This window comes from Lissotriton helveticus, chromosome 6 (genome assembly GCF_964261635.1).
Source record: "Lissotriton helveticus chromosome 6, aLisHel1.1, whole genome shotgun sequence".
Classification (NCBI taxonomy): Eukaryota; Metazoa; Chordata; class Amphibia; order Caudata; family Salamandridae; genus Lissotriton; species Lissotriton helveticus.
Window position 1 is genome coordinate 1,041,588,242 of NC_136067.1, and position 26,819 is coordinate 1,041,615,060.

The 26,819-nt window shown below is 40.0% G+C and overlaps 1 protein-coding gene across 2 annotated transcripts in view; it reads left to right on the top strand.

Moving 5' to 3' along the window:
* Positions 1 to 26,819, top strand: part of UTRN (utrophin) — a 1,532,463-nt gene that overhangs the window by 1,115,622 nt on the left and 390,022 nt on the right. For both annotated transcript variants that reach the window (XM_078648677.1, XM_078648678.1), the window contains one exon: positions 25,586 to 25,715. In XM_078648677.1, the coding sequence (XP_078504803.1) occupies positions 25,586 to 25,715 (130 nt within the window). The remainder of the gene's footprint in view (positions 1 to 25,585; positions 25,716 to 26,819) is intronic.

The following is a 26,819-nucleotide window of genomic DNA, read 5'->3' on the forward strand; positions in this document are numbered from 1 at the left end:
ATAGACTCGCCATATGCATGTTGCCTTTGCTGGAGGGTCCGGCTGCCGTCTCTCTCTCCTCCTGGAGCTCTTCTCCGTCGACGGTGACAATTGAAGGAAGGGAAGGACTTCTTTTCTTGTAGAGCGTGTAACCAGCCAATCCTGGAGCTGAACTGCAGCTCCAGGATTGGCTGGAGCAGGCTAACGCAGCACTCATTTTGAGGCTGGGGGCCTGCCTGCAACTGCAATCGCTTGGCTGTTTGTCAGTCTTGGAATTGCAGGCTCTAAAGTGCGCATGTGAGATTGGCCGGCTGTAAACAGCCAGCCAGTCGCGCATGCATACTGGCAGCGGCTAAAGCAATGGTGCAATTACACTAATCAGCCTCGTCCCCTGCCCTTGCACTGTAACAGCACGAACCTGGTGCACATTAATAAAATGGTACTTTTTACCATTTTGTTAATGGGTGTGCCTGCTGCGCTTGCAGCAGGCGGGGCAACGCTCCTCTGCCATAATGGAAGATTCGCCACTCGTGATTTCCCTATTTAAATAAATAGATATAACATTCTTGTTGGACTACCTCCCGCAGAGCTTGTGAAGTTGACATGGGTTGATATAAAGTTGACTGTGCTTCTTAAAGCTGCCCTTCTTTGTTATAGAGCTTATTTTCTTTAGCCAACTAAAACTAAAAATAAAGATGGGGGGGGGGAGTTGAGAAACACTAAACAATGTTGTATCTAGCAGTGTATTACAAAATTTCTAGTAATTTTGGATATGACTCCATTATCGTTAATATTAATTTTTTCCCTTAAATTTGGACAACTTTCTCTAAGTAAACTTTAGAGACTGATTTTGCTTATTTAAAAATATAGGTACACATAAAAAAAATCATAAATATGAACTCATGGTTTTGTTTTTTTGCACAGCACATGCTTTCTAAATATGTACATACGTAAATAGAAAGTAGGGCACCCATCTTCATTTGCCTGGGCCTGCCTCTCTAAAGACATTGTTTGGGATTGAGAAGTGCCAGATTGATTGAGGACTGTGGTATTTGAACTAGTGCAGCCCAGTCAGGTCGTCCCACAGCTCAAATGATATTTTTCCCGTTTGGTGATGTTCCACCATCAAATCCCTCTCTGATCACAAATGAAGTACAAATGTATGATCAATGTGCAGCTGACCATTGAGGTGGGCAACATGTTTTTCTGTCTATTGCTGTGACTACACCAGGCGGTGCGGCCTTGAATTCCCTGGCTGCTTTCCTTTCTTGTTTAGAGACTGATCGCGAATGTACAGGCTGGAGCACACAAGAGCTGGTGATCCATCTATGAATATCTATCTAAACATTTGCTTTGATTAGAATACTTTTTTTTAAAATTAAATATATTTTTTGATTGGATACTTTGATTAGACCGGCAAGGCTTTCTTGCCTGACTGTGGATGTGAAGTAAGATCAGACGTGTCTAATTCTGATTGAAACATCATCCCACAGATTTCCCATTGTGAGAATATCTTTCTAGTCTTCTGATTGGGGACAGCTGATGGCCCCTCATTTAGCATTGAGGATGTGGAATACAGATCTGTGTCATTGCAAATGTGCCACCTCTTCCTGCAAGTACAAGTGGCCCTTTAGCAGTAGCGGCCACTTCCATTCTAAAATGGTGGGGGGACATGTTTGGCCCATTTACAAACACTGTGAGAAACCAGCACAGCTCTCAAGTGTGGTCTGTTATAACTTACAAACAGTGTTTATAATTGGCCTTGATTGAGAGCTCTGGAGTTGAGGCTGAACCAAGGCAATGCGAGTTTCTCACACTGCCTGCCAGTGGCTATAAAAGCTTTTTTTGGTAGAAAACATGAAACAGCTGGCTTACACGCTACCTCGTCCTCGTATTCCTATTCGATCCTGCTGCAGTCCGAGGCTCCATGGCATCAAGGAGTCTCAGTGCCACTCCCCTAACTAATCCTAATACTGCTCTCATGCTGCTGCTAATACTACCCAGCATGAGAGAGGAAACAGGATTGGCTGGAGCGACCTGCCTCAATTCACCCTCAGTTATTGGTGGTCTGCGCCTGCTCTCCACCCAGCTGTGAAAAACAGTTTAGGTTGGAGATGTTTAAAATGATGTGCATGTCAGGCTGGCTGTCGCAAGATAACTGACCAAAGTGACATGTGCAGTTTAAACTGGAGCAGCAACCACCACTACTTCCTGCTGCCAATCAGCAGCAATGGCCCTGCCCGGCACTGCCACTCGGCTCTGCTTAACTGAAAAATGAAATGATAATGAAATCTCTTTACTACTATTTTATTTGTCATTCTTGCTGCACTTTCTGGGGGGGGGGGGGGCTCCTCCACCCTAATGGAGGAACCGCTGCTGCCTTTTAGTAAATCTCAGTCTTCTACATAGTTTATTTATGAAGATGCTGCAGCTCATCATCCCCAGAGACTTGTGTCTAAAGTGCACATACATATGGATATGTCAAGTAATAAAATGTTATGCAGGATGCCTAATGCAATTTGTGTAAGCTATGCAGTACAAATCGTCTTTACAAGGGACATGCTGTGTAGGGAAGTAGCGAGTGAGTTCATCTGTCAACTTAGGCTAACTTATGTTGAGTGAAGACCTTGTTGCAAGCATCCAAGCGTGAAGGTGAGAGGGAAAGGGATATGAATTGGTTCCACACTGTTAAAAACAGTTATTCTCGAGAGCCTAAAAAGATAAGACCTAGGAAAAATTAAAGAGCTTCAACAAGGGACTTGGCCAGAGCATGTTTTCTTGCTTGAGTGGACTTCTTCCCTAGCAGTCAGTTCTGAAGATGGCCATTCCTGCAATAAATTGACAAGCCAAAAAGTATGTTGTCACATTTTGTTTTTCTGTGTGTTAAATTCTCTAGGCATTGGTTACGAATTATTCAGTACTTGATCTGAACATCCTTTATTAGACCATAAATCAACTAAGAACAAGAGCCACAGTTACCACTTACTCCACATTAACTGCACGTAAATCCTTTACTGTGCCACCATCTTTATCATAAGGTAATGGTTTTACTTTATATTTGAGAAAAATCAATTTTCGCAGCTATTTTTTGTGTGCATTCAGCAGGATGTGACTTGTGTTTTAGTTAGAAATCTTCCTAACTGAGTACTGATCACATAAATCAACTTACCTCAAATTAAGCTAAAGACAGTTTTTTACTCAATCAGTGACCCCACCCATTTTCGAAAATGCCATCGTGTCGATGCAGCCGCCTTCGTGCTGGTCATTGGACAGTGCACAATGTGCTTGAGTGAATGGAAAAAAGGAATGTGGCTACACATAGTTCTGCGTTCTTATTTGATTTCCTCACCTTATGCTTTTCCAATTCAAGAATGGTCATAGCAGGAAAGGTTCAACATGTTTTCTCACCTTGGCAGCTTTCTTATGAAGAAGAGGAAATGCATTCCGTCCTCTAAATTCAACCCATTTAGTATCTTTTATCTTGTTCTGTAGATAAATAATACATTGGTGATAAAAGCATGCATTGGAAGTTGCTCCTTTGGTTTGTTGGCCGCTACGAGGTAGAACACCCTACCTCTGGCTTTCTGACAGGAAAATTTAGAACTGACTTTTCGCAAGAAACTTAAAACCTAGATTTACACAGCCTACCTGGCCATCGGGTTTTCTGGGGTGACTGTCTGGGGCTTTTACTGGAGAATTAATTTTAGCGCTGGGCACTTCTGTTTGGAGTAACCAGGCGCTTTACAATTTACTTAATTTAACAAAAAGAAGGAGTACCACCTGAAAAGATGCTCGAAGAGCGATTTCGGCGGGATGATTCAGTTTCTGAAAGAAGAGAGTCCTTCTTTGGCTATTAATAACCCCTCACTCACCGACCTGGTCGGTGACATGCTTCATCATCGGGGCCACCTCGATGGCCGAGTGCCATCAAGGTGTGCTACAACACCTGGAATACAGTGGAGCTGGTATGTGAGTGATGAATGTAGAAAAAAAAGTGGGTGTGTTAAAAATTGTCCTGGTATGGCTTATTTTAGAAAAAAAAAATTATTCTTAAGACTACTGGACAATATTAAAATATGTGTGTAGATACAATAAAAGGTATAATGACCAAGTGTATCTGGAAGGTATGTGGAGGGTCTACATGTTTCAAACCGTAATGGGAATTACCGGTTTTTCTTCAGGACCAAAGCAAAGAAATGGGTGGTCAAGGTACACTAACACCCTGCCGTGCCGTCATTCCTTTGAGCCAAGGTAACAAAATTCGTGATACCAGGCAAAAAACAAGCAAAGGTATAACCCGGTGGTGGTTATCCTAAAAAGATAAAAAGACTCCTAATGAGGGGTCATTGGGCAGCACGGGATTATGAGGGAGGGGAGGCCTGTAGTCGAAACATATTAGTTTCTGCAGGTCTGACAAAGCATAGGCTTTAAAATAAGCCATACCAGGACAATTTTTAACACACCCACTTCTTTTTCTACATTCATCACTCACATACCAGCTCCACTGTATTCCAGGTGTTGTAGCACACCTTGATGGCACTCGGCCATCGAGGTGGCCCCGATGATGAAGCATGTCACCGACCAGGTCGGTGAGTGAGGGGTTATTAATAGCCAAAGAAGGACTCTCTTCTTTCAGAAACTGAATCATCCCGCCGAAATCGCTCTTCGAGCATCTTTTCAGGTGGTACTCCTTCTTTTTGTTAAATTAAGATACCTAACTCAGGGGACCAGGAGTATTGTTCCGTCCACTTTGGTGGATAAAATCCCTTCACTCTCTTCCTTTGTTTATATCACACGCTTTACAATTTACCTAACATAAAACAAAACATTGGTCTGATGATTGTGTAAAGATATTATTTTGTTACCTTCTGTCACCAGATTCTGCACTTCACTGTTGAGAGTGTGCAAAATGCTCCAACATCAAATACATTAAGTTACACTTTTTAGCTTGTGGGTGTTTCTACTAGCATATTAGCTTCTTCTACTAATTATTAGCACTGATAGCATATTCCAAAATGTATACACGTACAATGCCTCGATGAGTAAATAGTAATTTCAAAGAGATTCCCCAGATCTCTGTATGTCTTATGTGCAAGGACAGTTTGAGAAGGGGAATCCCTGGCATTCCCGTCCAGTGATGTGCGCTTGCACACCACATAGAAGAACATTTTAGGGGCTACCATTGTGTCTTGGATCCCAGGACTCTGGGGAATCCCCAAAATTCATGTATAGCAACTCAGAAGAGAAATACCAGGAAATTTCCTGGGACTGAGGTGCCTGCCAGGTGCTGTTTCCATCAGGTGGTGCCCGGGTGCTGCCGGCTCGACAAGAGGCATCAACATGGTAGGTGTGTGCACCACCGTTGCGGATGTCCACCAAAGCTACTGTGCCGCTGCTACTCGTCCACCTCTCTAAAGCAGGGCAATTTCCATTGGTGCTCGTGAACGGTAAATTGTGAGTAGGTGCCAAGGATTAGGCTCTGGCGTAGGCAGTGATTCTGCCCTGATGACTGTGTTTTTCTTGTGTATTCCGCGAACAAAATGGCACCCACTGTTTCTCCCTATCGGGCTCTGGACACCAGGATAATGCTGCTTGAAATATTACCCTTAATTACTTTACTTTGCTTTTGATTAGCATGCCTTTGTGCCTGGCCTGCCATTTTAGCGTGCTCTACATTGATAATGCCTCCAGAAGCCAGTGGTACTCCATCTTCCAAAGTGTTGTCTGGATAACATGTTAATGAGTCCATTTTTTCAAACGCGTTCCTCGCAGAGCGCAACCGTCCTATATTTCCCTGTGGGGGAGAAAGATCATTGCACGGACTCCTGAAATATTGCACAGTGTTGACAGGCATTTTATTTTCCCCTTGGTTCCATAATGCTATAAATCAGGGTTGCTAATTTTGGAAAAATAAAACACTTCCCCCGCATCGGCCGTATTTATGACATATGGTGACAGAGCCTGTTCTTCTGTGCAGTTTATAGCGTGTGACTGTCAAGCAGGTGGGGTTTGTCATACAATATAATAATTGTCTCACAGACTAGTAAATAAGAAAATAAATGTCAGTGCGCACCCTCTCTTTCTCTTTTGCATGACTCACCACACTGTACTTTCTGAACTTTGTACTATTCAAACATTAGTAAAGAGTGCGTAATAGGCCTCGTGGGCGTGATTCGTGTAAAACAAGCACATCTGTTTCCAAGCAGCCGGTTGGCAATGCGTTTATCATATTTATTTTCTGCATTCGTCTCCTTACTGACAGGCCGATACTGCGCACACCAGCATTTGTTTCTGGAAAATGTGATGGGGTAAATAACCAAGGGCATCTACAAATGATGCCTGGCGACAACATGGTGGTTAATAAGTGGCAGGTGGGAGAACATTTTGGGCCTCATTTATGAAAAGTGACGCATCGCTGCGAGAAAACAGCGATGCGTCACTTTTCATTGCGCCCTTCTTGCGACCCCAATGATGCGTCATATTTACAATATGACGCATCATTGCGCAAGGAGTTACAGATACGTCAGTATTTCTGATGTATCTGTAAGCGCCAAAGGGAGGCATTGCTGGAGTGTGTCACAAAAGTGACGCAACTCCAGCAATGCGTCCTTTCACAAGGGGAAAGCCCCATGTGAAAGGGCTTGCGTCAGTCTTACGCCTGCTGTGAGGCAGGCGCAAGATTTTGACGCAACAGCGTCCTAAAAGTGACGCAGTGAAATCTCATAGATTTCCCTGCGTCACTATTACGAGGCTTTTTGCAGGGGAACGCCCCGTCTGCATACATTATACCTGACGCAGGTATAATGTAGCGCAGGGGTTTACAAAGTGACGCATCTGCTTAGATGCGTCACTTTGTAAATAGTGCACAACAGGAGGCATGTTTTACGCTGCCGATGGGTCACAAAAAGTGACGCATCGGAAGCGCAAAACTGACGCAAGGCTTCATAAATGAGGCCCCAGGCTCTTTACCTTGGTGATCTCTCCACGACTGAAAATGCCGTTTTGGGGGAAATTGAGTTGCTTAGTCCGAATGATGTTTCAAATGAATGCCTTCTAACAGAAACGAAGTATGTTTTCCCTTTCTCATCGCACAGCTTCTTTCGCACTACGTATTGAGCCACGGTTCAAAGACGTACACTTCGTCCGTTAATTCACCACATTAAAAGTGCACATGGGGCCTTTCTATTTCTGCCTCACAGTCCACTTTGCCCTAATAAGGTCTTTGTGGTTTAAGCAGGTGTTACTATCTCAAGGAAGCACTGCAGAGGTGGCGTCGCGCATTGTTTTGGCACTGGTAATGTTGTACGGCCACTATCCCAGCTGTTTGTCGTTGTTCCAGGTGCCCCTGCTTTTACACGCCAGGACTGTCGGGCAATTCTTAATTTGAGCTGGTGGATGCAGCCGACACTTTATTTTTGGGGACCAGCACTTATTTTTCCCCATCAGATATTCCCCAGCGCAAGGAAGGGAAAAAACACCAGACAGGATAGAGGGAGGACAATAAAGACGGAAGAAACTTTAAAAAAAGGAATAGGCAGAAATAATTCAGCAGCAAATCAGTATACTTTAAAATTTTAAGCTACATTTCCCATGACCCATATCCACCATGTCATGGTCTATCCTCCAATCAGAGAGCCCCAGACCCCCCATAAGTACTCTGAACACCATGTCCCTTCCTCTTTCTTTGTGCTGAAATCCCATGTATAACAGTCCGATGAAGTTTCAAACCAAACCAGGAACTGTCCTGTTTTAACAAGTTAGAGAACATTCCAACTTGTGAACAGCAATTTCCACCAGTAACCCTGTTCCAAGTACAGTCCTGTCACTTCAGTCTTGCTTGTGATCAGACCCTTTGGAAAAAAGAATAACACCGTAAACCCTGTCGCTATAATGCAACCATCAATGCACCACATGGGCGGGTAATGTAGAAGAAATAATACACCTGCATGCATAAATAGCAGACTGTACATAATAAGATTTAGTGATCACAGAAAACATTACATTGGGTGGGATAATCCTGACCTCTGAGCACTTAATAGCATTGAAAATTCTTGATGTGATAGCTAGAAACTTTTTTATTCTGGGACAGGACCATGGCTCGGAGTATGCTTGTTCAAAGCTAATCAACCACCACATATGCCACATTCAGTAAATTTATGTTAAAAGAGATGAAATATGGATCCTGATGACCGTTCAGCCACATTCATAATATCTGCCAATCTAGACCCTTGAGAGAAAGCCTTAAAGCCTTTTGCTCTATGTGCAGCCGTAACTGCCCTGAAAGTTTTCTTCAGTGCCATCAGCAATTGTCCCATGGAATCACCTTACAATTTTCATAACATTTGAGACAACTCCCAACACAACTTTGGGCTAGACAGAAAAGATGGTTATGATGCTAGACCTAAGGGAGCGGGCGGGATTGTATGGTACAAATTTATCTGTCAGATATGAAGGTCCTAGTCCGTTTAAACTCTTACATACAATGATTCTATATGGGGTCAATTACATAGTGGTTATCTTGGAAATCAGGAGCGTATTTAGCTGTCCTGGGCTTAATCTCTACATTGTGTAGTTTAGACTCATACACTTAAAAGTATATTGAGTTACCTTCTCATTTGGACCTTCCTTAGATCTTCCTTACCTGGCATGATGAAGGTTTAGTATGTGTAATTTCGAGGCAGTTGATGCTGTCTCCAAGCTGTTTAACCTTCGATTCCAAATCGCACAATTTCTGAACTCTCATCTGGTCTCATTCTCTAATCAAATGAGATAGATTGGAGGTGACCTCGTCCTCTCGCCGATCTACTTCCTGTAATTTCCTTCCTTTTGCCAACTCGCATAATTGCATCTTCTCCATCTTGCATTTCCTTCATTTTGCCCACACTCTTACTTGCATCACCTCAATATAGGTTTACACAAGCCTTACTTTGGTTTCTTTGTTTTTTATGGCAGATTGCTATGATCTCACCACCAGCATGAGTTTCCATATTGAACTGTTCCAGAGATGTGGTTAGTAATTTCAGTGATAAATAACCTAATGCTTAGTCTCACTATAGATGCTCAGACTATTCTGTTTTTTGAGTCCTGCTGTTTGTACTTCGAATTGAACATGTTTTAAATATATTTTTATTACCATTCAATTCTGAGTCATATCCTTATTTTCCCTTTGCTAAGGATTGAACTCGTCCAAATGCATATCTTGTTGCATTCGGGAGCAAGGTAGCTTTTAGCTGTAAATCCTTTTAGTGAGCAATACTCGGGCAGAAAGAAAAGTAACATAGTGACGTGCCCAGTTACCCACAATAGAATGGCAACCCCACTTTATTTCCATGGTTGGGACCAAATGGAGATAGTGTTTTATTTGAGGTGCCCCCAAACATGCTTTATACACTGTCCACATTTCTTGTGGCTTCCAAGTGGTTAACGAGTAACTGGAGGGAGGGGTTAGGTGGATGGGGTTTCATGCATTCAAAAATAAATATGGAATTACAAACCTCATTCCTTGAAAAGGAAATGCATACCTAGCATCCTCTCATTGTCTCGTAGACACGAAAATCCGTATGAGTTAAGTACCAAGCATTGCAGCAGATAAGAATTGGAAAGAAATCAAGCTTCATTTGATGATGCAGGGGTTTAGTCTTCACTGGATGATGATGTTGATCGTGAATAGAATCAGGCTTTTTTAGATGATGCAAAGAATCAGGCCTAACACATTGTTGTGAAGAAAATATCTTTACTTTATGATGCAAATGAACAACCTTCATTCGATGATCCACGTAATCAGGTTTAATTCAGTGTTACAGAGGACCAGTCTTCACACAAAGATGCAATGATCAGTCTTCAGGTGATGAAGCAAATGAACAATCTGCAGTCATTAGGCTTCACACGATTATACAGATAATCGGGCTTCACTCAAAGATACAAAGACTAAGGCTTTGCTAGATAATGTAAAGAAGGAGGCATCACGCGATGATGCAAAGAATCAGGTTTTCCTGGCAATGCAAAAAATCAGACTACAATTGATGATACAGAGAATCGAGCTTCTCTTGACAATGCAAAAAATGGACTTCATTTGATGGAAAGAATCAAGATTCACTTGACGATGCAAAGTATCAAGCTTCACTTGACAATGCAAAGAATCAGTGTTCACTTGATGATGCAAAGATTCACACTTTCCTTGACGATGCCTTGACGATGCAAAGAATCACTCTTTCCTTGACGATGCAAAGAATCAGGGGCAGATTTATGAAGGCCTTGCGCCGCCGGTGCGTCATTTTTAACATGGGAAAAAGTGACGCATCGGAGGCGCAAGGCCTTCATAAATCTGCCCCATAGTCTTTACTTGATGATGCAAAGATTCACGCTTTCCTTGACGATTCAAGAATCAGTCTCCACTTGATGATGCAAAGAATCACTCTTTCCTTGACGATGCAAAGAATCAGTCTTCACTTGATGATGCAAAGAATCACTCTTTCCTTGACGATGCAAAGAATCAGTCTTCCCTTGAAGAGGCATTCAGTCCCATGTCCTCTGCAACTGAAACTGAGACTGTAAGTCCCTCTCGTTCTGCCAGGCTCCCTGAAAACCTTTGAGAACTAAACAGGGAGGTCCAATAAAACTCAAAATTACTTCTTCAGCCCTTCAGGTATGCAGAAGTCTGGGCTCTTGCAAGTTTGGAAGTTATGATATCTTAACCCGACTTCAATAAGACATATAACGATAAATGGCACATATATATATATATATATATATATATATATATATATATATATATATATATGTAGAGTGGTGTGGCTCAATGGTTAGAGGCGGCAGACCTGTAAGCAGAGAACGGCCCGGGACCAGGGTTCAATTCCTGACGCGGCAGGGTCTTGGACCAGGGTCAACGGACTCGATAATTCTCTCCTCAGTGCCTACTCTAACCAGGGAACACACTCGGCAACTCTGGGCATTAAGCTTGCCTCATCTCTACAACGGCCCCCCACAGACGCCGGGGATGCCTGGTTTCACCCTGGAGATACCCAGAAAAAGGGACCATCTCACAGGGAAAACCAGGACAGGTTCCCCAGCGGTCTACAGCGCCAGGACACTCGGGTAGAGTAACAGTGCGCTTTACAAGTATCCTATATATATATATATATATATATATATATATATATATATATATATATATATATATATATATATATACATATATATATATATATACACTGAAAAAACCATAGGTTTCAGGAGTTATATAGTTAGGAATTAGCTTTTAAAAAACCTTTGAAATTCACTCAAAAAACTAAGTTTTAGTGGTGTTATAGTTAGCTGGACATTTTACTCGTACAAAACCATTGAAATTGCTCCTATATAGTTAGTTGTACTAACTATATTTTGCGCACCCGCAATCCACTGCTGATTATGTCACATATTAGATCATTCATGACATGGTCAGTGACATCACTGATGACATCTCAAATGACATCACTGATGACATCATCCAGTGAATGTGGTTTGCTTCGTTATTTAAATATGCATTATATATATAGCAATTTGCATTGAAGAATAAGTGGATATATATAAATAAATATTTGGATGGAGGATTTAGTAGCAGTGTAATTGACTGTTTACTTGACCAATTTATAATGTCTCACTAAATATAGTGGATAGTGACTAAACTGTGTGAATATCTGTATCACTTTGTCAGTTGTTGTGTAAACTGATTCTACAGTTGGTTACTAGCTATGTGAAAGTCTATATTAGTTATTGATTAGTTAACTGAGTATTTGTATGGGAGTGTGAAAGTGTGTGTGGTTCTGTGGGGGGTGTGTGACTGTCCAAAGATGTGTGAATAGTTGATTCAGTAGATATATGAAGTTAAAACTACATGTTCTAACAGTTGTTTGGGTGAGTGAATATCTTTATGGGTGTGGTGATGAGCAAATATATTTCTCAATGGTACAGGTCCAACAAACTAGAAAAATAAAAGGCAGTGTGTGTGTCAGTTGTTGTATATAAATAAGTATACATAAGACACAATGATTGTGTGAGTGACTGTATGGATAACTGTATACTTGTAATAATGATTTTATAATTCACTAAGTATGACTTACTATCTAAATGAATAGAAGAAGTGGTGCTTGTATAAGTGTTTTGCTAAGTAAATATGTAAGTATGATCCATTGTTTGCATAAGTGAGTAGGATGACTTCATATGTGAATAGGATGCGTGCTGTTGTTTAATGTCGATATAGATGTATAAGTATTTTTGATAGTGTTCTATTGTTCATTGACAGCATGTATGAGTGAATCCATAGGTAAGTGATTAGATGTGTGTATACATCTATGAATCACTGAGTGGATTTTTAGATACTTGTATTGCTGTGACAATGGATTTAAATATGATACTCTGTATTTTACAAAGAGTGATGAAAAATTGTAATAGTGTATGAAAAGGTGTATGTGATTGTCACATGGATGATGTCATCAGTGATGTCATCAGTGATGTCATTTGAGATGTCATCAGTGATGTCACTGACCATGTCATGAATGATCTAATATGTGACATCATCAGCAGTGGATTGCGGGTGCGCGAAATATAGTTAGTACAACTAACTATATAGGAGCAATTTCATTGGTTTTGTATGAGTAAAATGTCCAGCTAACTATAAAACCACTAAAACTTAGTTTTTTGAGTGAATTTCAAAGGTTTTTTAAAAGCTAATTCCTAACTATATAACTCCTGAAACCTATGGTTTTTTCAGTGAATTTCAAAGGTTTTTTAAATGCTAATTCCTAACTATATAAGGCCTGAAACCTATGGTTTTTTCAGTGAATTTCAAAGGTTTTTTAAATGCTAATTCCTAACTATATAAGGCCTGAAACCTATGGTTTTTTCAGTGAATTTCAAAGGTTTTTTAAATGCTAATTCCTAACTATATAAGGCCTGAAACCTATGGTTTTTTCAGTGAATTTGCAAGGTTTTTTTAAATGCTAATTCCTAACTATATAAGGCCTGAAACCTATGGTTTTTTCAGTGAATTTCAAAGGTTTTTTAAATGCTAATTCCTAACTATATAAGGCCTAAAACCTATGGTTTTTTCAGTGAATTTCAAAGGTTTTTTAAATGCTAATTCCTAACTATATAAGGCCTGAAATTATGGTTTTTTCAGTGAATTTCAAAGGTTTTTTTAAATGCTAATTCCTAACTATATAAGGCCTGAAACCTATGGTTTTTTCAGTGAATTTCAAAGGTTTTTTAAATGCTAATTCCTAACTATATTAGGCCTGAAACCTATGTTTTTTTCATTGAATTCGCAAGGATTTTTAAATGCTAATTCTATTAGCGGATAACGTTTTTATATATTAAAACGTTTTTTAAATCTCAAATGCCTGCTTTGCTAACAGAGTTTTTAAGCACAGGCTCTTTTGTCTCTGGTGGCCATCTTGGGAGACTGCATATCAGAATTTTTTTAATGAAATATTAGAGGATTTGAGAAGTCACTCAAAATGTGCCCTAATTTTTCTTTCTTCGGCACTAATCATAATTTCTATGGCAAAATGAACCCCCTCATTTTGTTCCTTTGCAAAATAAATGTTTTAAGTGTTAACACTTTATTCCAATCAAGATGACTTCAGGTGTGCCATACTTTTGTCATAAGTAAGACTGTTAGCGCTCTAGTTGTTCTTTAGAACACTCTGGGACATTCTGTCATTGGGCTATAGTTGGGCTACATCTGGCTGATATTTGGGCTACATTTGTGTTTTTTTTGTCTCTGGTGGCCATCTTTGGGCTACATTTGGGCTCTAACATATATATAGCCCAATGTAGCCCAATATATATTTTTTCAAAGTTAATTTTCGTAAAAACCACTGGAGCGCATATCTTGAGACATAGCAAAGGCACATCGGGCTACCAGTCCCTACAATTTTGCCAAGTTTGGTGGAAAACCATTCAGCTGTTCGGGCTAAAAGTGAGTCCAACCGCCCTATGGAAATGAACATGGGGAAAACACGTTTTGGGATCCCCCCTTTTATCTCGGCCCCCGCTTGACGAATCCCCCCAAACTTTCAGGGAAGGACCGGAGCGCCACGAGGCAAAGTTAAGGAAAATTTCAGGAAGATTCCTCAACCGGTGCCAAAGTTATTCCCAATAGAATGTTGCGATTTCCCTATGGAAAACAATCCTAACTATATATACCTACTGGCTATCGCCAGTAGGATATATATATATATATATATATATATATATATATATATATATATATTAAGCTCCAATTCCTTAATTTTCAAAAGAAATATCCGCACTCACAGGGTCAAATCATCCAGGGTTGCTTTATTGTTATTGCAGACAAGACAGACGCCCTCGCGTTTCGGCAAAACAGCCTTTTTCGATGTCAGTGGCCACTGGACATCGGCTTGTTTTTAAGCATTATCAACATAGTGGAAGAAGGACTACTGGTTCACTGACATTACCCAGCGCCATCTTAGAGTGGTAAATAATACGTTTTAAAGTTGTAATCAACTCCTTGTATGCTATAATATATAGAAGCATACAACAAAACCACACAAAACAGAGTAAAGGAAATTATGCATCGCAAATTATTTGCCACATTCTCCCTAGCCAGTTCATAATATTTAAGCTCAGCCTATTTACTCGATGTTATATCTCACACAATTGAGCCGTGTATCGGCAATTGTCCTTCTTCAACTACTATTCCTATCTGTTAATCATATCGACTCAACCCGCTAATATTTACAATTACACTATACAGTAACATTTCTGATAGCTTAGGTAGAATTACTAAGCTCATTATGTACTGAATTTCATTAGTAATAAAGTCATGTCATTGCATTTACATATTTACAGATGTGCCGAGGTAACTTTTCATAACCCCTATTTGGTTTCTAGACATCCAATGTTCAAATAACCAAACATAATTCAAACCAAAATAGGAGAACAATAATCAATGTACGATTCAAGACTCAGGGGATACCAAAAGCAATTACCAACCATTTGGATCCATGTCCAGTTATCCATACCTATATATATATATACATTGATATTTACACAGAGGTTCATATATACAGGTACACGTTCATTATAGGGCCTTCAATGTCTGATGTATTAATGATATTTGTATTATACCTATATATATATACACAGATGTTTACACAGATATTCATATATACAGGTACACACTCATTATAGGGCCTTCTATACCTGATGTATTAGTAACGTTGATATTATACACCAATATGGACCATAAGGTCTTCGCCACTGTTCAAACCCCAAGGTGTTTTTGTATGGAGGTCGATGATGTACCTTGATTCCAACCTACGTAACTTCTTGAGCCTGTCCCCCCCTCTGATGTTATCGGGAATTAAATCCAATCCATAACATGCAAGCAAGTTGCGGTCACTTTTGTGATATTCCGCAAAGTGTCTTGCGACTGGGTATGCCTGGTCCACCTTGTCTATAGCCCTCATATGTTCTAGTATCCTGATCTTAAGAGGGTGTACCGTACTGCCAATGTACCGCAGCCCGCATATCTTGAGACATAGCAAAGGCACATCGGGCTACCAGTCCCTACAATTTTGCCAAGTTTGGTGGAAAACCATTCAGCCGTTCGGGCTAAAAGTGAGTCCAACCGCCCTATGGAAATTAACATGGGGGAAAACACGTTTTGGGATCCCCCCTTTTATCTCGGCCCCCGCTTGACGAATCCCCCCAAACTTTCAGGGAAGGACCGGAGCGCCACGAGGCAAAGTTAAGGAAAATTTCAGGAAGATTCCTCAACCGGCGCCAAAGTTATTCCCAATAGAATGTTGCGATTTCCCTATGGAAAACAATCCTAACTATATATACCTACTGGCTATCGCCAGTAGATATATATATATATATATATATATATATATATATATATATATATATATATATATATATATATATATATATATATATATATACATACATATATATATACACATACATACATACATACACACACACAAAATCCTGGGAAGAAAGCAAACTCCCTTTCGGCAAACTGCTGTACCAGGAACGGACCACCACAAGGTTTGAAGTTTTCTTAGTGCTTTTTATTCCAGCCTTCACACAACATGACGCGTTTCAACCGAGTTTCCTCGGCCTTGATCACATGACGTGTTTAGGAAAAGTTACACCCTTAAATACCATGAATCAATTTAGACCCTCCCATCTTTCACATAGAGAGGGAAAACAGACTAAGTCAAATATAAAGTGCATAATGCAGTATGTGCAAAAGAACGTCCAATACAATTCTTTCTGAATAACCAATGATCAAAATAATACTTCTCAAACATTGTTAATACAAAAGTTAAAATCTTGTTGAAAGTTTGATTGGACCAAAAGATTATAATTGTATTATAATCATAATCAGGAAAAAATCCGGGGCAAGTGCCCAAATTCCAAACCACATAAAGGATTATCTATATTGCACAAAATGACAACAAACAATTGATCATGGTAAAAATTCCCAATGTGCAAATCATAAAATGTGACTGCTTTCAGCCATACATTGTAATTAGTTAAAATCAGATGATAATGGGGATGCCATTATTTAAGCAAGTCTTATAAACGAAAGAAAAAGATACCGAAGTTCATATCATGAATCCTATATAGCAATATTAGAAAAGGATCAGTTCATATATTTATCCAAATGCAAAAACACATGAATACATATTGGAATATGGCTATCTTTGTGGGTTCATTATTGGATAACTAATTTTAACTGATATTTACAAGGAAAAATAGACACTAAAATTCCTTCGCCAGATCGTCATTTGGTCAAACATAATGACCAAAATTACACATAAATGGAACTCATGTTAAAATTCATTATTATCAATAAATATAATACCCAAATATAAAACCTAAATTCATATATATATACACATACATATATATTCGAATTGCATATAGAAGACCATGATTTCATCAAGGATAATCAACAACTGAAAGTTGATTAAGACACAAAGGATAAAGGTCTGATATTGAGCCCAACATCAGATATATGGACAATTCAAAGTCACATATTGCAGGTATATTTATAGAAAATGGACCAAATCTTCCCCTGTATTCAACCCATTTGGTATCTTCGTATTAAGTCTGACTATGTACTGACTCTCTAGTTGGCGGAGTTTCTTCTCTCTATCACCACCTCTTATTGATTTCGGTACAGAGTCAATTACATAGTACTTAAGGTCTTCCAATTTATTTTGATGCACCAATTTAAAATGGCGAGCAACCGGATAAGATGGATCAGAATTCACGATTGCCCGCAAGTGCTGGAGGATCCTATTGAATACAGGGAGTTTGGTACTGCCAATATTTAAAAGATGACATGTGCATTCTAAAACGTATACCGCACAATCAGTTTTGCAAGTAAAATGTCCATTGATCCTATTTATAGAACCTGAAAAAGGATCCAAAAAAGACTGTTTGTTTAAGCCGAACTTACATGCACGACAAGAGTAGCATTTAACAAAACCCCTCTTATCAGTTAACCAATTACTTTTATCAATCACTTCAGGATTAGTCTTCACTAATGCATCACGCATCGATGGTGCTCGTCTGAAAGTGATAGTAGGTTGATTAAGAAGTTCAGGAGATAGAGTAATGTCAGTATGTAAGATAGACCAATGTTTACTGACAATTTTTCTGATGGCCTGTTCTTGACTACAGAAGGTAGTGATTAGCCTTACCGGAGATGGAACGATTAGTTCAACAGGATTCACATCAGTTACTTCATTAGTCTCTAATGGAACACCTATATTCAGTTTATCAAGTGCCCATTGCAAATCTTTAGCCTTGTATCCTCGATTTAAAAATCTTTCCCTAGATTCGTTCAAACAGGTGTCTAAATCCTCTTTCCTATTGCAAATCCTCTGGATGCGTAAAAACTCACCATAAGGAATACTTTTTATGAGGTGCCTAGGGTGAGCACTACTGGCATGAAGAATGGAATTTCCAGCAGTTACTTTGCGATGTAGTTTGGTGCAAATATTCATACAATCAACAAAAACCTCCACATCTAAAAATTCTACCTTTTGATCACTGACTTGTGCTGTGAACTCCAAATTTAAAGAGTTGTCATTAATCTTACTAACAAACTCCAGAGCTGATTCTTTCGTGCCATTCCAAATGACAAACACGTCATCAATAAATCGCCACCATTTGATGACGTGTTTAGAAAAATCACTTTTATGGGATTGTGCTCCTCCCACCAGCCCACGTGCAAGCACGCGTAGCTAGGAGAGAAGCACGCCCCCATTGCCACACCTCTAAGTTGTTGAAACAATTCTTTATTAAAAATAAAGAAATTGTTGGTCAGACACAATTCCGTCATATGGAGTAGCATTTTGTTATGTTCATTATAACAAATATTCCTTTTTGACAGAAAGAATTTGATAGCATTTAAACCATCCAGATGGTCAATACTTGTGTAGAGGGAACAGATGTCCATTACTAAAAAATTATACCCATCTTTCCAAATCACATCTTTCAGTTTTTCCCAAAAATCTCCTGTGTCATGAATGAAAGAAGGTAAGTCAGCTACATAGTCATGAAGGAAAAAATCCACATACTTAGACATGGATTCTAACAGGCTACCTTGTGCCGAAATAATAGGACGGCCTGGCACAGGAGTAATCAATTTGTGAACTTTAGGGAGTAAATATAAGACAGGAGTAATAGAATGTCCTGTTTTTAAAAAATTGTACTCATCTTTGTCAATTAAACTCTCCCTCTTCCACTTGGATAGCTCTTTAAAAATCTGATCCTTAACTTTTAACAAAATTGGAAAAGCTACTTTTTTGTAACAATTAACATCACCTAATTGTTTTTTGGCTTCTTCCAAATAAGCATCTCGAGACCAGAGAACAATATTTCCTCCTTTGTCTGATTTGTTGATTATGATGTTTTTTTCTTTACTCAGTTTATCAATCAGGCGGGAATATTGTTGCTCTCTAAAATGGCCTTTTTTAGTTACAGAAATGCATTTCTTGTGTAAAGCCTTAAGGTCATTAATCACACAGTCACCAAAAATGTCTATGGCATCTCTCGCCATGACTGGCATAAATGTCGAGGGTGGACGAAAAGGAGTGAGGGCAGCAATAGAGGTGGAGATACCCATACCCAAAAGATCCTCTTGTGTATTTAATACATTTTCATCATTGTCATCTGCCAATCCACTAACTGTACGCAGCGCTACTACATCAGCTACTTGAAAGCGAGCACTAGGCTGATTACTAGCAATAATTGATGTTGCTTTTGCATTCACCTTTTTAAGTTTATGAAATTTTATAAGTTTTAACTTTCTAATAAACTTAAAGATATCAATGCGTGATTGTACATATTTAAAATTACTTTTAGGACAAAAAGAAAGTCCCAACGACAAGAGCTGCAATTCAGCAGTGTTTAATTCAAGCTCCGTCATATTAATCACAGTGTTGACAGATGATTGAAACACATCTTTAGGTTGGCTCTCCTGAATACTTAATTTCTCTTTTTGTAACCTCCGCGCTTTCCTCCTCTCTTTGCGTTTCCTGTTACATTCACTACATTTTGTGGCTGGCTCTGGGGCGCCCATGATCTGAGCGTTTGACGGCGATCCTTGATCATGAACCCCAACTCTTCCGAGGGAGTGAAGCTTTGGGGTTCCGACATGTTTAAATGTGCCTCATTTTCGCTTGGAATTGACTCATCATTGCTGCTGGATAGTACACTTGTTCCTGTGCTTGACGTAATATCAGAGATGGTGCCTTGATTTATAGATATCAATGGAGGTTGGACCTTATTTATTGCCAGTTTTTTCACATTGTCAAAGCGTTTAGCAAATGTAAAAATGTGTCCAGTCTCGTAATCACGTTTATCACGCGCAAATTTAGTGATTTTTCGATTCATAATCACATTTTCGTGTTTGTCAAGGCGTTTTTGTATTTCATCCCTTCCTTTTTTAACAACATCTTTCTGATCAAGGGCATCAAGTTCACCAATTACATTTTCAATTTCCGCCGCTATTTCCAATCTGTCGATCTCAGCGTACTTTACCAGCATTATGACCATATTCATTGAGCATTCCAGATTATTTGTAGCCCACTCTTTTAGCATTAGGGGATTAGGCTTGTCAAACGAGGGGGCAATCAAAACACGCAGTCCTCTAGGCACCCTGCCAGCCTCCTTATATTTTTCTAGGGATTTTCGCTCCCACCACTTTGTTAATTCATTTTTTTGAAGTTTCTCCAATTTCTTCAATAAGCTTTTTGCATCTTTTACTTCCCTTGCTTGCACACTCGTCTGTTGCTTGGCTCCGGTGGTTACCGGCATGCCGGCAAACATTGCATCCGCCCGTTCATCTCGGGTCCTAAGCACGTCAGTTGTGGACGCCATAGCGTTTTATTTGGCAATAAAGATATGCACAGTTCAATTATTTGCGAATTGTAACTGGATCGTGAATCCCAATCCCGCCAACACCTTATGCCACAAAAGATGTTCGATGAATATTGCAGGGAAACAAACAATTCACAATTTCCTTGTTTATCTTCACACCCACTTAAATCCGGCATACGAGCTCCTTCAGCGCGTAAGGGAAAGCGTCTCACCTGTTATAGCAAACAAACCGGACCGGGAGTCCTCCGACGCCGTAGTTCAGCCGCTCACACACAACCGGCTTCCACTTCACCCTCAATGCGCTTCGAGCTTCCTCGTTTCCGCCTGGTGGGGGGCTTGTTGCAATACCACTTCCGGGTCAAATACAAATATCGGAAAACCGATAGTAGCCGCCTTGAACAAGCCACCAACGTGAAGAGGGTCCGTAAAAACACGCTGACAGCCACCGCGTGTTGGAATCAATGGAAACAAAATCCTGGGAAGAGAGCAAACTCCCTTTCGGCAAACTGCTGTACCAGGACGGACCACCACAAGGTTTGAAGTTTTCTTAGTGCTTTTTATTCCAGCCTTCACACAACATGACGCGTTTCAACCGAGTTTCCTCGGCCTTGATCACATGACGTGTTTAGGAAAAGTTACACCCTTAAATACCATGAATCAATTTAGACCCTCCCATCTTTCACATAGAGAGGGAAAACAGACTAAGTCAAATATAAAGTGCATAATGCAGTATGTGCAAAAGAACGTCCAATACAATTCTTTCTGAATAACCAATGATCAAAATAATACTTCTCAAACATTGTTAATACAAAAGTTAAAATCTTGTTGAAAGTTTGATTGGACCAAAAGATTATAATTGTATTATAATCATAATCAGGAAAAAATCCGGGGCGATTTCCCTATGGAAAACAATCCTAACTATATATACCTACTGGCTATCGCCAGTAGGATATATATATATATATATATATATATATATATATATATATATATATATATATATATATATATTCACAGGAGAACAACAGGTTCTCCAATGGCCCCACCAGTTGTGGATCTTAAAGCTTGCATTGCTAACGAACATGTTCTTGCCCCAAGGAACCTTCTACAATAGATGTAGCACACATGTAAGAATGATGCTGATAGTGTACAATAGTAGAGAAAATTACTGTCTTGGATCCAGCAACAGAACCGCAGTGATGTGGATCTTCCAGTTTGTACCATAAGCAGTCATATCATTTATCTGCCAATATCTGTTGTTCGAGTTAACACATGTTAAAAAAAGTTATCTGGTTGCCACTCTAGCATAAGCATTGTTGGTGAATATATTTTTACAGCGAGGCGATCAGGAGCTATATAACTATATTACAATGTATGTCCAGCTGTAAACCTCCATTACAGTGCCACCTCGATCTATTTCTAGCCATGTGCTGGTGAATAGACCATTGGAGCCTGCGCCGCCCTGTAAAGTTACATTGTTCACAGTGAGAGCGCCTTCCTTATTGGCTAATACCTCCAACAAGCGAATTAGTGAACTATCCTCAATCCTTGGCCTTAACAGTACATTTTTTAGCACAGCAATAGCACACTGTTGTCGCACTTTATTTAACTTCCCTTGAATTAAATATCTCTACAACAGCTTTAAGACGTTTCTAATAATTTAGAGGCATAGCGAGCATGTAAAACCAAAAAAAGTAAATAAATATAGAGTTTTAGGTTTTGCCATTTCGATTTTTCTTTCTAGTATCCAAGGCAGATTAACCATGTACATGTATACTATCAAAAGACTGGAGTAAAAGAAGGTGAAGTAAATTGTGTGGTTGTATGTCAATACAACGCGGTGTTAACACCGCACTACCATTACAACGCTGGTTTTACAACGCAAGTCGTTACCACGACTTGCGCTGTAGGGTGCTGGACTTAGGAATAGTAAGATTTACTATTCCAACACCAGCCTACGTACAGTAGGGAAGGTGTTGGAATAGTAAATCTACTATACCTTAGCCTAGAGCGCCCTCCAGCGCAAGTCGTGGTAACGACTTGCGTTGTAAAACCAGTGTTGTAATGGTAGTGCGGTGTAAACACCGCGTCGTAATGGATGTTCCCCAAATTGTGTATAATTTGTATATACATATATGATCGAAACATTAACACGTGTAAAATACCTTAGAAATCCACTAAAACACAGTTAAAGTGTTGTAATGGTTGCAGAATAAAATAAAAACACTGAAATGTGGAAGTTGTGGTTAGGAGTGCAATTCATAACTCTCACGACAGACATGCAAACCATAACTTGCACACCAAATGCAGTACTTATCACCCCTCTCTTGATGTTACAGATGCAATTATAAATGTCCTAAACAATCTTACAGTTGAGATTACATATACGGTCATTAACACTATGAACGAAACAGCTAGAAATGTAGTATTATTAATTGGTTTGAGTAGGCATTCTTACTCAATTACATTGTGCTTCCAGGTGTTTCTGATTGGGGTAAATATTGTGATGTCACAAGTATTGCATTTGGCCTGCTTGTTATGGTCTGCATGTCTGTTGTGTGAGTTACGGATTGCGCGTCTTACCATAGACCAGTGACTCTTTCTGTGACTTAGCATGATGCTTCACACATGTAAGCATTGATCTCATGGTGCTGGTGGCCACAATACTACGGTGCACACGTCCGATGTAAAGTAAGCCCTGGTTACCAATCCAGGGAGATGGTGATATTGGAAATCTCAGATAATAGCCTCACCCTGATTAAGAACAGATCCCACATCCTTAACTCATCATTGGCTCGGTTCCTAGTTACAAGTTGGCTCAGCATTTAGGACGTTAGGTCACTTTCCAGGGCGCAGAGGACAAAGCACTGTCGACAGAATGACGTGCATGCGCGGTACTGCTGTTAGTGTGACCGCTTTGAGAAGTACTTTGTGATCCCATTGCTCAGGGAAGTAGTTCATAATTTTTTATAGTTCAAGCTTAATTGACTATGATTAATGAAGTCACTCCAAATGCACTTTATTTGATTTCATAAACTAAACTTGCTTCCTCCTTTAAGTATTTAATTCACGTTTGGCATTCCTCTTTTTTTTAGCATCCAGCTAGTGACGTTGTTGTGTAGCTAATAACTTTGGCATCGTTTGACAAATGTCCACAACATTTTTGAAAAAAGTGCTTTCTTTTTCTTAGTTTAAACAGGAAAGTTTTGGGGTGATCTGTCAAGCGGGGTTGAAAAAAAGGGGGTCCAAAATGCGTTCTCCCTCTTCATATTCACATAGGAACTTTTGACACAGCTATAACCTGAAGCACTGAAACAGATTTGGGCCTGGGAACTCCATTTCTTGGGGCCCAGCAGTATTTCTTAAGTGGTTGGGTATGCAGACCCCTCCACGGACTGATTTTGGTCCCAGGCACCCCTTTGCCCAAGGCCTGGATGTATTTTTCAAAAGGGGTAGTGGGGCAGGAAAACCTGCTTTCACTTGGCAAAAGCAATTTCAAATCTCCCGCCAAGCGGGAGCAAACACCAAGTCTGCTCCCAGCGGGTGGGAGCTAGAGAAATGCTCCTGCATGCTGGGAGTCGACTTTTCATCTCTTTCCCTGCCTGCACTGAAGCAGCCAATGAAATAGATGAAAAGATTGCTCTCCTGCAGGGAACAGCATTAATAACTACTTCATGTGGGTGAAAGCAATGGCGGCTTTCGCTGGATCTCAGGAGCTGGCTGCGGCTGCAGGTCCTTGGGGATCCCCCTTGAGCCCCCCAATAATAGTGTGGTGAGTGCCCTGGGTGGGCACTAGTGCACCCACCCTTAGTTGGCCGGAACCCGGGTTATGGGGTACCCTGGGGCCAAAAGTGGCTCTGGTGGAGGGCTGCTAGCTCCCCTCCCCCTAAAAACTGCACTGGCCCCTATAGGATGGTATCCCCAGGTTCTTTATTTTAATTAGTGGCCCTGGGTGGCCTATCAAGCCTCGAGAAAGGGGACCACATGCCTCCCCTCCCTTTAATTTCCAAACATTTTCCTAGGGGCCTATCAAGCCACAGTGAAATGGAGCACTTTGTGACTGCCAGCCCAGTGGTCTCATATTAATATGGCAGTCAGACCACTGCCTGCTTGTCAGGTGGTCTTCTGACCACCACAATAGCGGTCAGCGGTCCAACTGATCACTATCGTCATAAGGCCCTTAGTTTCCTCAAGAAATTCGTCACAGTCCAATTGCACAAGGTTAGTTTTTCACTTAAGACAACTAAGAAATCTTTAATACAGCGTTCACGTTAAAAAATCTTTAGTTAACCTCTGTGTCAATATTGCTTTTTGTCTAATGCCGTCCCTGTCCACAATGCAAGGGGAGCAAGCACATGGATGGATGTTTGTGTGTTATCCTTTTCTGGTGATATTTGCCTCAAACTCCCATGGATTCTCATGGCCAGCTTAAGTTTCTGTTGCAGACTTTTTAGTTAATGTAGGAACATCTACTATGTAAGCGTTAAAGTGAAAGAGTATTATGGAAAATAAACAAGCCGCTTGGACATTCTACTTATATACTTAAACTTTCCTCTCATATAAATTGACCAACTTTAAAAAGGGAGTGGCATTAGCAGCAATTTTAATATTGATTTTGGGACATTTCCTAAGATTAGCCTCCGATTTCCATCCGTTTCAGTGATAGTGCCTTTTCAGGCATTCATTTGTATTTCAATCTTAAATGAGAATCTTCTAAATTATAGAGACATCCATCAGTTGTGCAAAAGTTTCATACACACTACGTTATACCAGATCTAAGGTCTGTTTCAGTGAGTTCATAGGCCTTCTTCAGAAATGTAAGTGTTAAATCGAGTACACAAGTTCAGATCTGGGTGGACATGGCTCACCCTGTCATCTTTCCCTTGCTTATGAATTGTCATAGTTGTGTAGCAGTGTAAAACAGCGAAATCTGTACCAAATGTGCTACATAAAAAAAGTAATGGTACTTTTTTTTTATTGTTTTCGCGTTTCGTTTCTACTTCATTTATCTGCCAGTTTGTCTCGAGCTGTTCTATTAAACTAATCCTCTAAACGCACATTTTCAGTTATATTCTTTGAATTATGTGAGTGTTGTGATTTTTAGAAACATGTATCGTGAATGTGTCTTGTACAATAACAACTATCCACAGTTTTAGGCTGCATTTTAAATTAATGATCTCACTTACTTTAGATTCTAAGGCGGGAGTTGAAGGAAAAAGAGCAGACCATATTGAACACCGTAGACCAAGCAAGAGTTTTCTTAGCCGAACAACCTATTGAGGGCCCAGAAGAACCGCGAAGAAATTTACTCCCTAAAGCAGGTGAGTTGCATGTCATTTGTCGGAGGAAAATGCAAAGTACAAAACCTATATATTCATTTAGACAGTTCTTTATCTTTCTCAACAATCGAGCGCCTTGTGTGTCTGTGACCTGTAAAGGTTTGGTTGCCTCTGGGTATGTCAACTATACCTTCTGAAAATGATAGGTAGAGTATCCAAACAAATGAACCTATTTGTTATTTCCCAAGGCACTATTTGCCAGTTAACTCACCTTCAAAGCTCTAAACCATGGAGAATACAAAGTAATATTAACAGCAAATGCAAGGGCCTATGGTGGCCGTTAACAAACATTGCGTTTGTAGTTTCCCTTGACGAAGTAAAACACAGCATTTGGTACAATACAACCAGTGTTAAAACTGAAAACATGGTTGTTCCTGTTCCTCTGGAATTAGAAGTCTGTGTATTTGTAGAGTTGGGCTGGTTTTATGCCAGTAAACTTCGTTTTTCAGAGACCAGGGCTTCCTTGTCACAGTCTTTATTTATTCTATGAGGGTGAATCCGCATCCTGGAGGAAAGCATTGTTTTTGCTCCTTGTACCAAAAGAAGGTTATTCTCTTAGAATGCAGAAGAAACTGGATTCCTTTTTTAAAATGTATTTGGGCTCTGCTTGTTTGACTACAAAAAGAGCCCTTGGAAAGGTTGAAAGTACTTGTAAGTATCAGGCTGTTGATATCTCTGCTGTCTTCTTCGTAACATTTCTTATTTCAACAGATGTACTAAGTGACACTGAACCCCCCCCAACCCCCACCCAACCATGCATCCGCTAAATATGGTTTAATGAAAGTATCCTGAAACCACTGCCTACGTGTTAACTCTGGTAACTTAAACATTTTTAGAGAAATGTGGGGAGGCCTTTGCCAAAGAAACAACTTCTCTGATGACTGAGAATGATACTGTCCTCTATTTGTTAAATGTGTCATTCACGTTGCGGAGGAGAACATCTTAGGCTTCTGCAAAGTCAATGACGATAATTAATTGGTCAGTTTTACAGCAGACCTCATCCTGTTTGAGTACTAGCTCTGTATTGTTGTAGACATTTTTCCTCTGGCCTGCTTGAACATGTTGGAATTCCATCCGCTCCTGTTT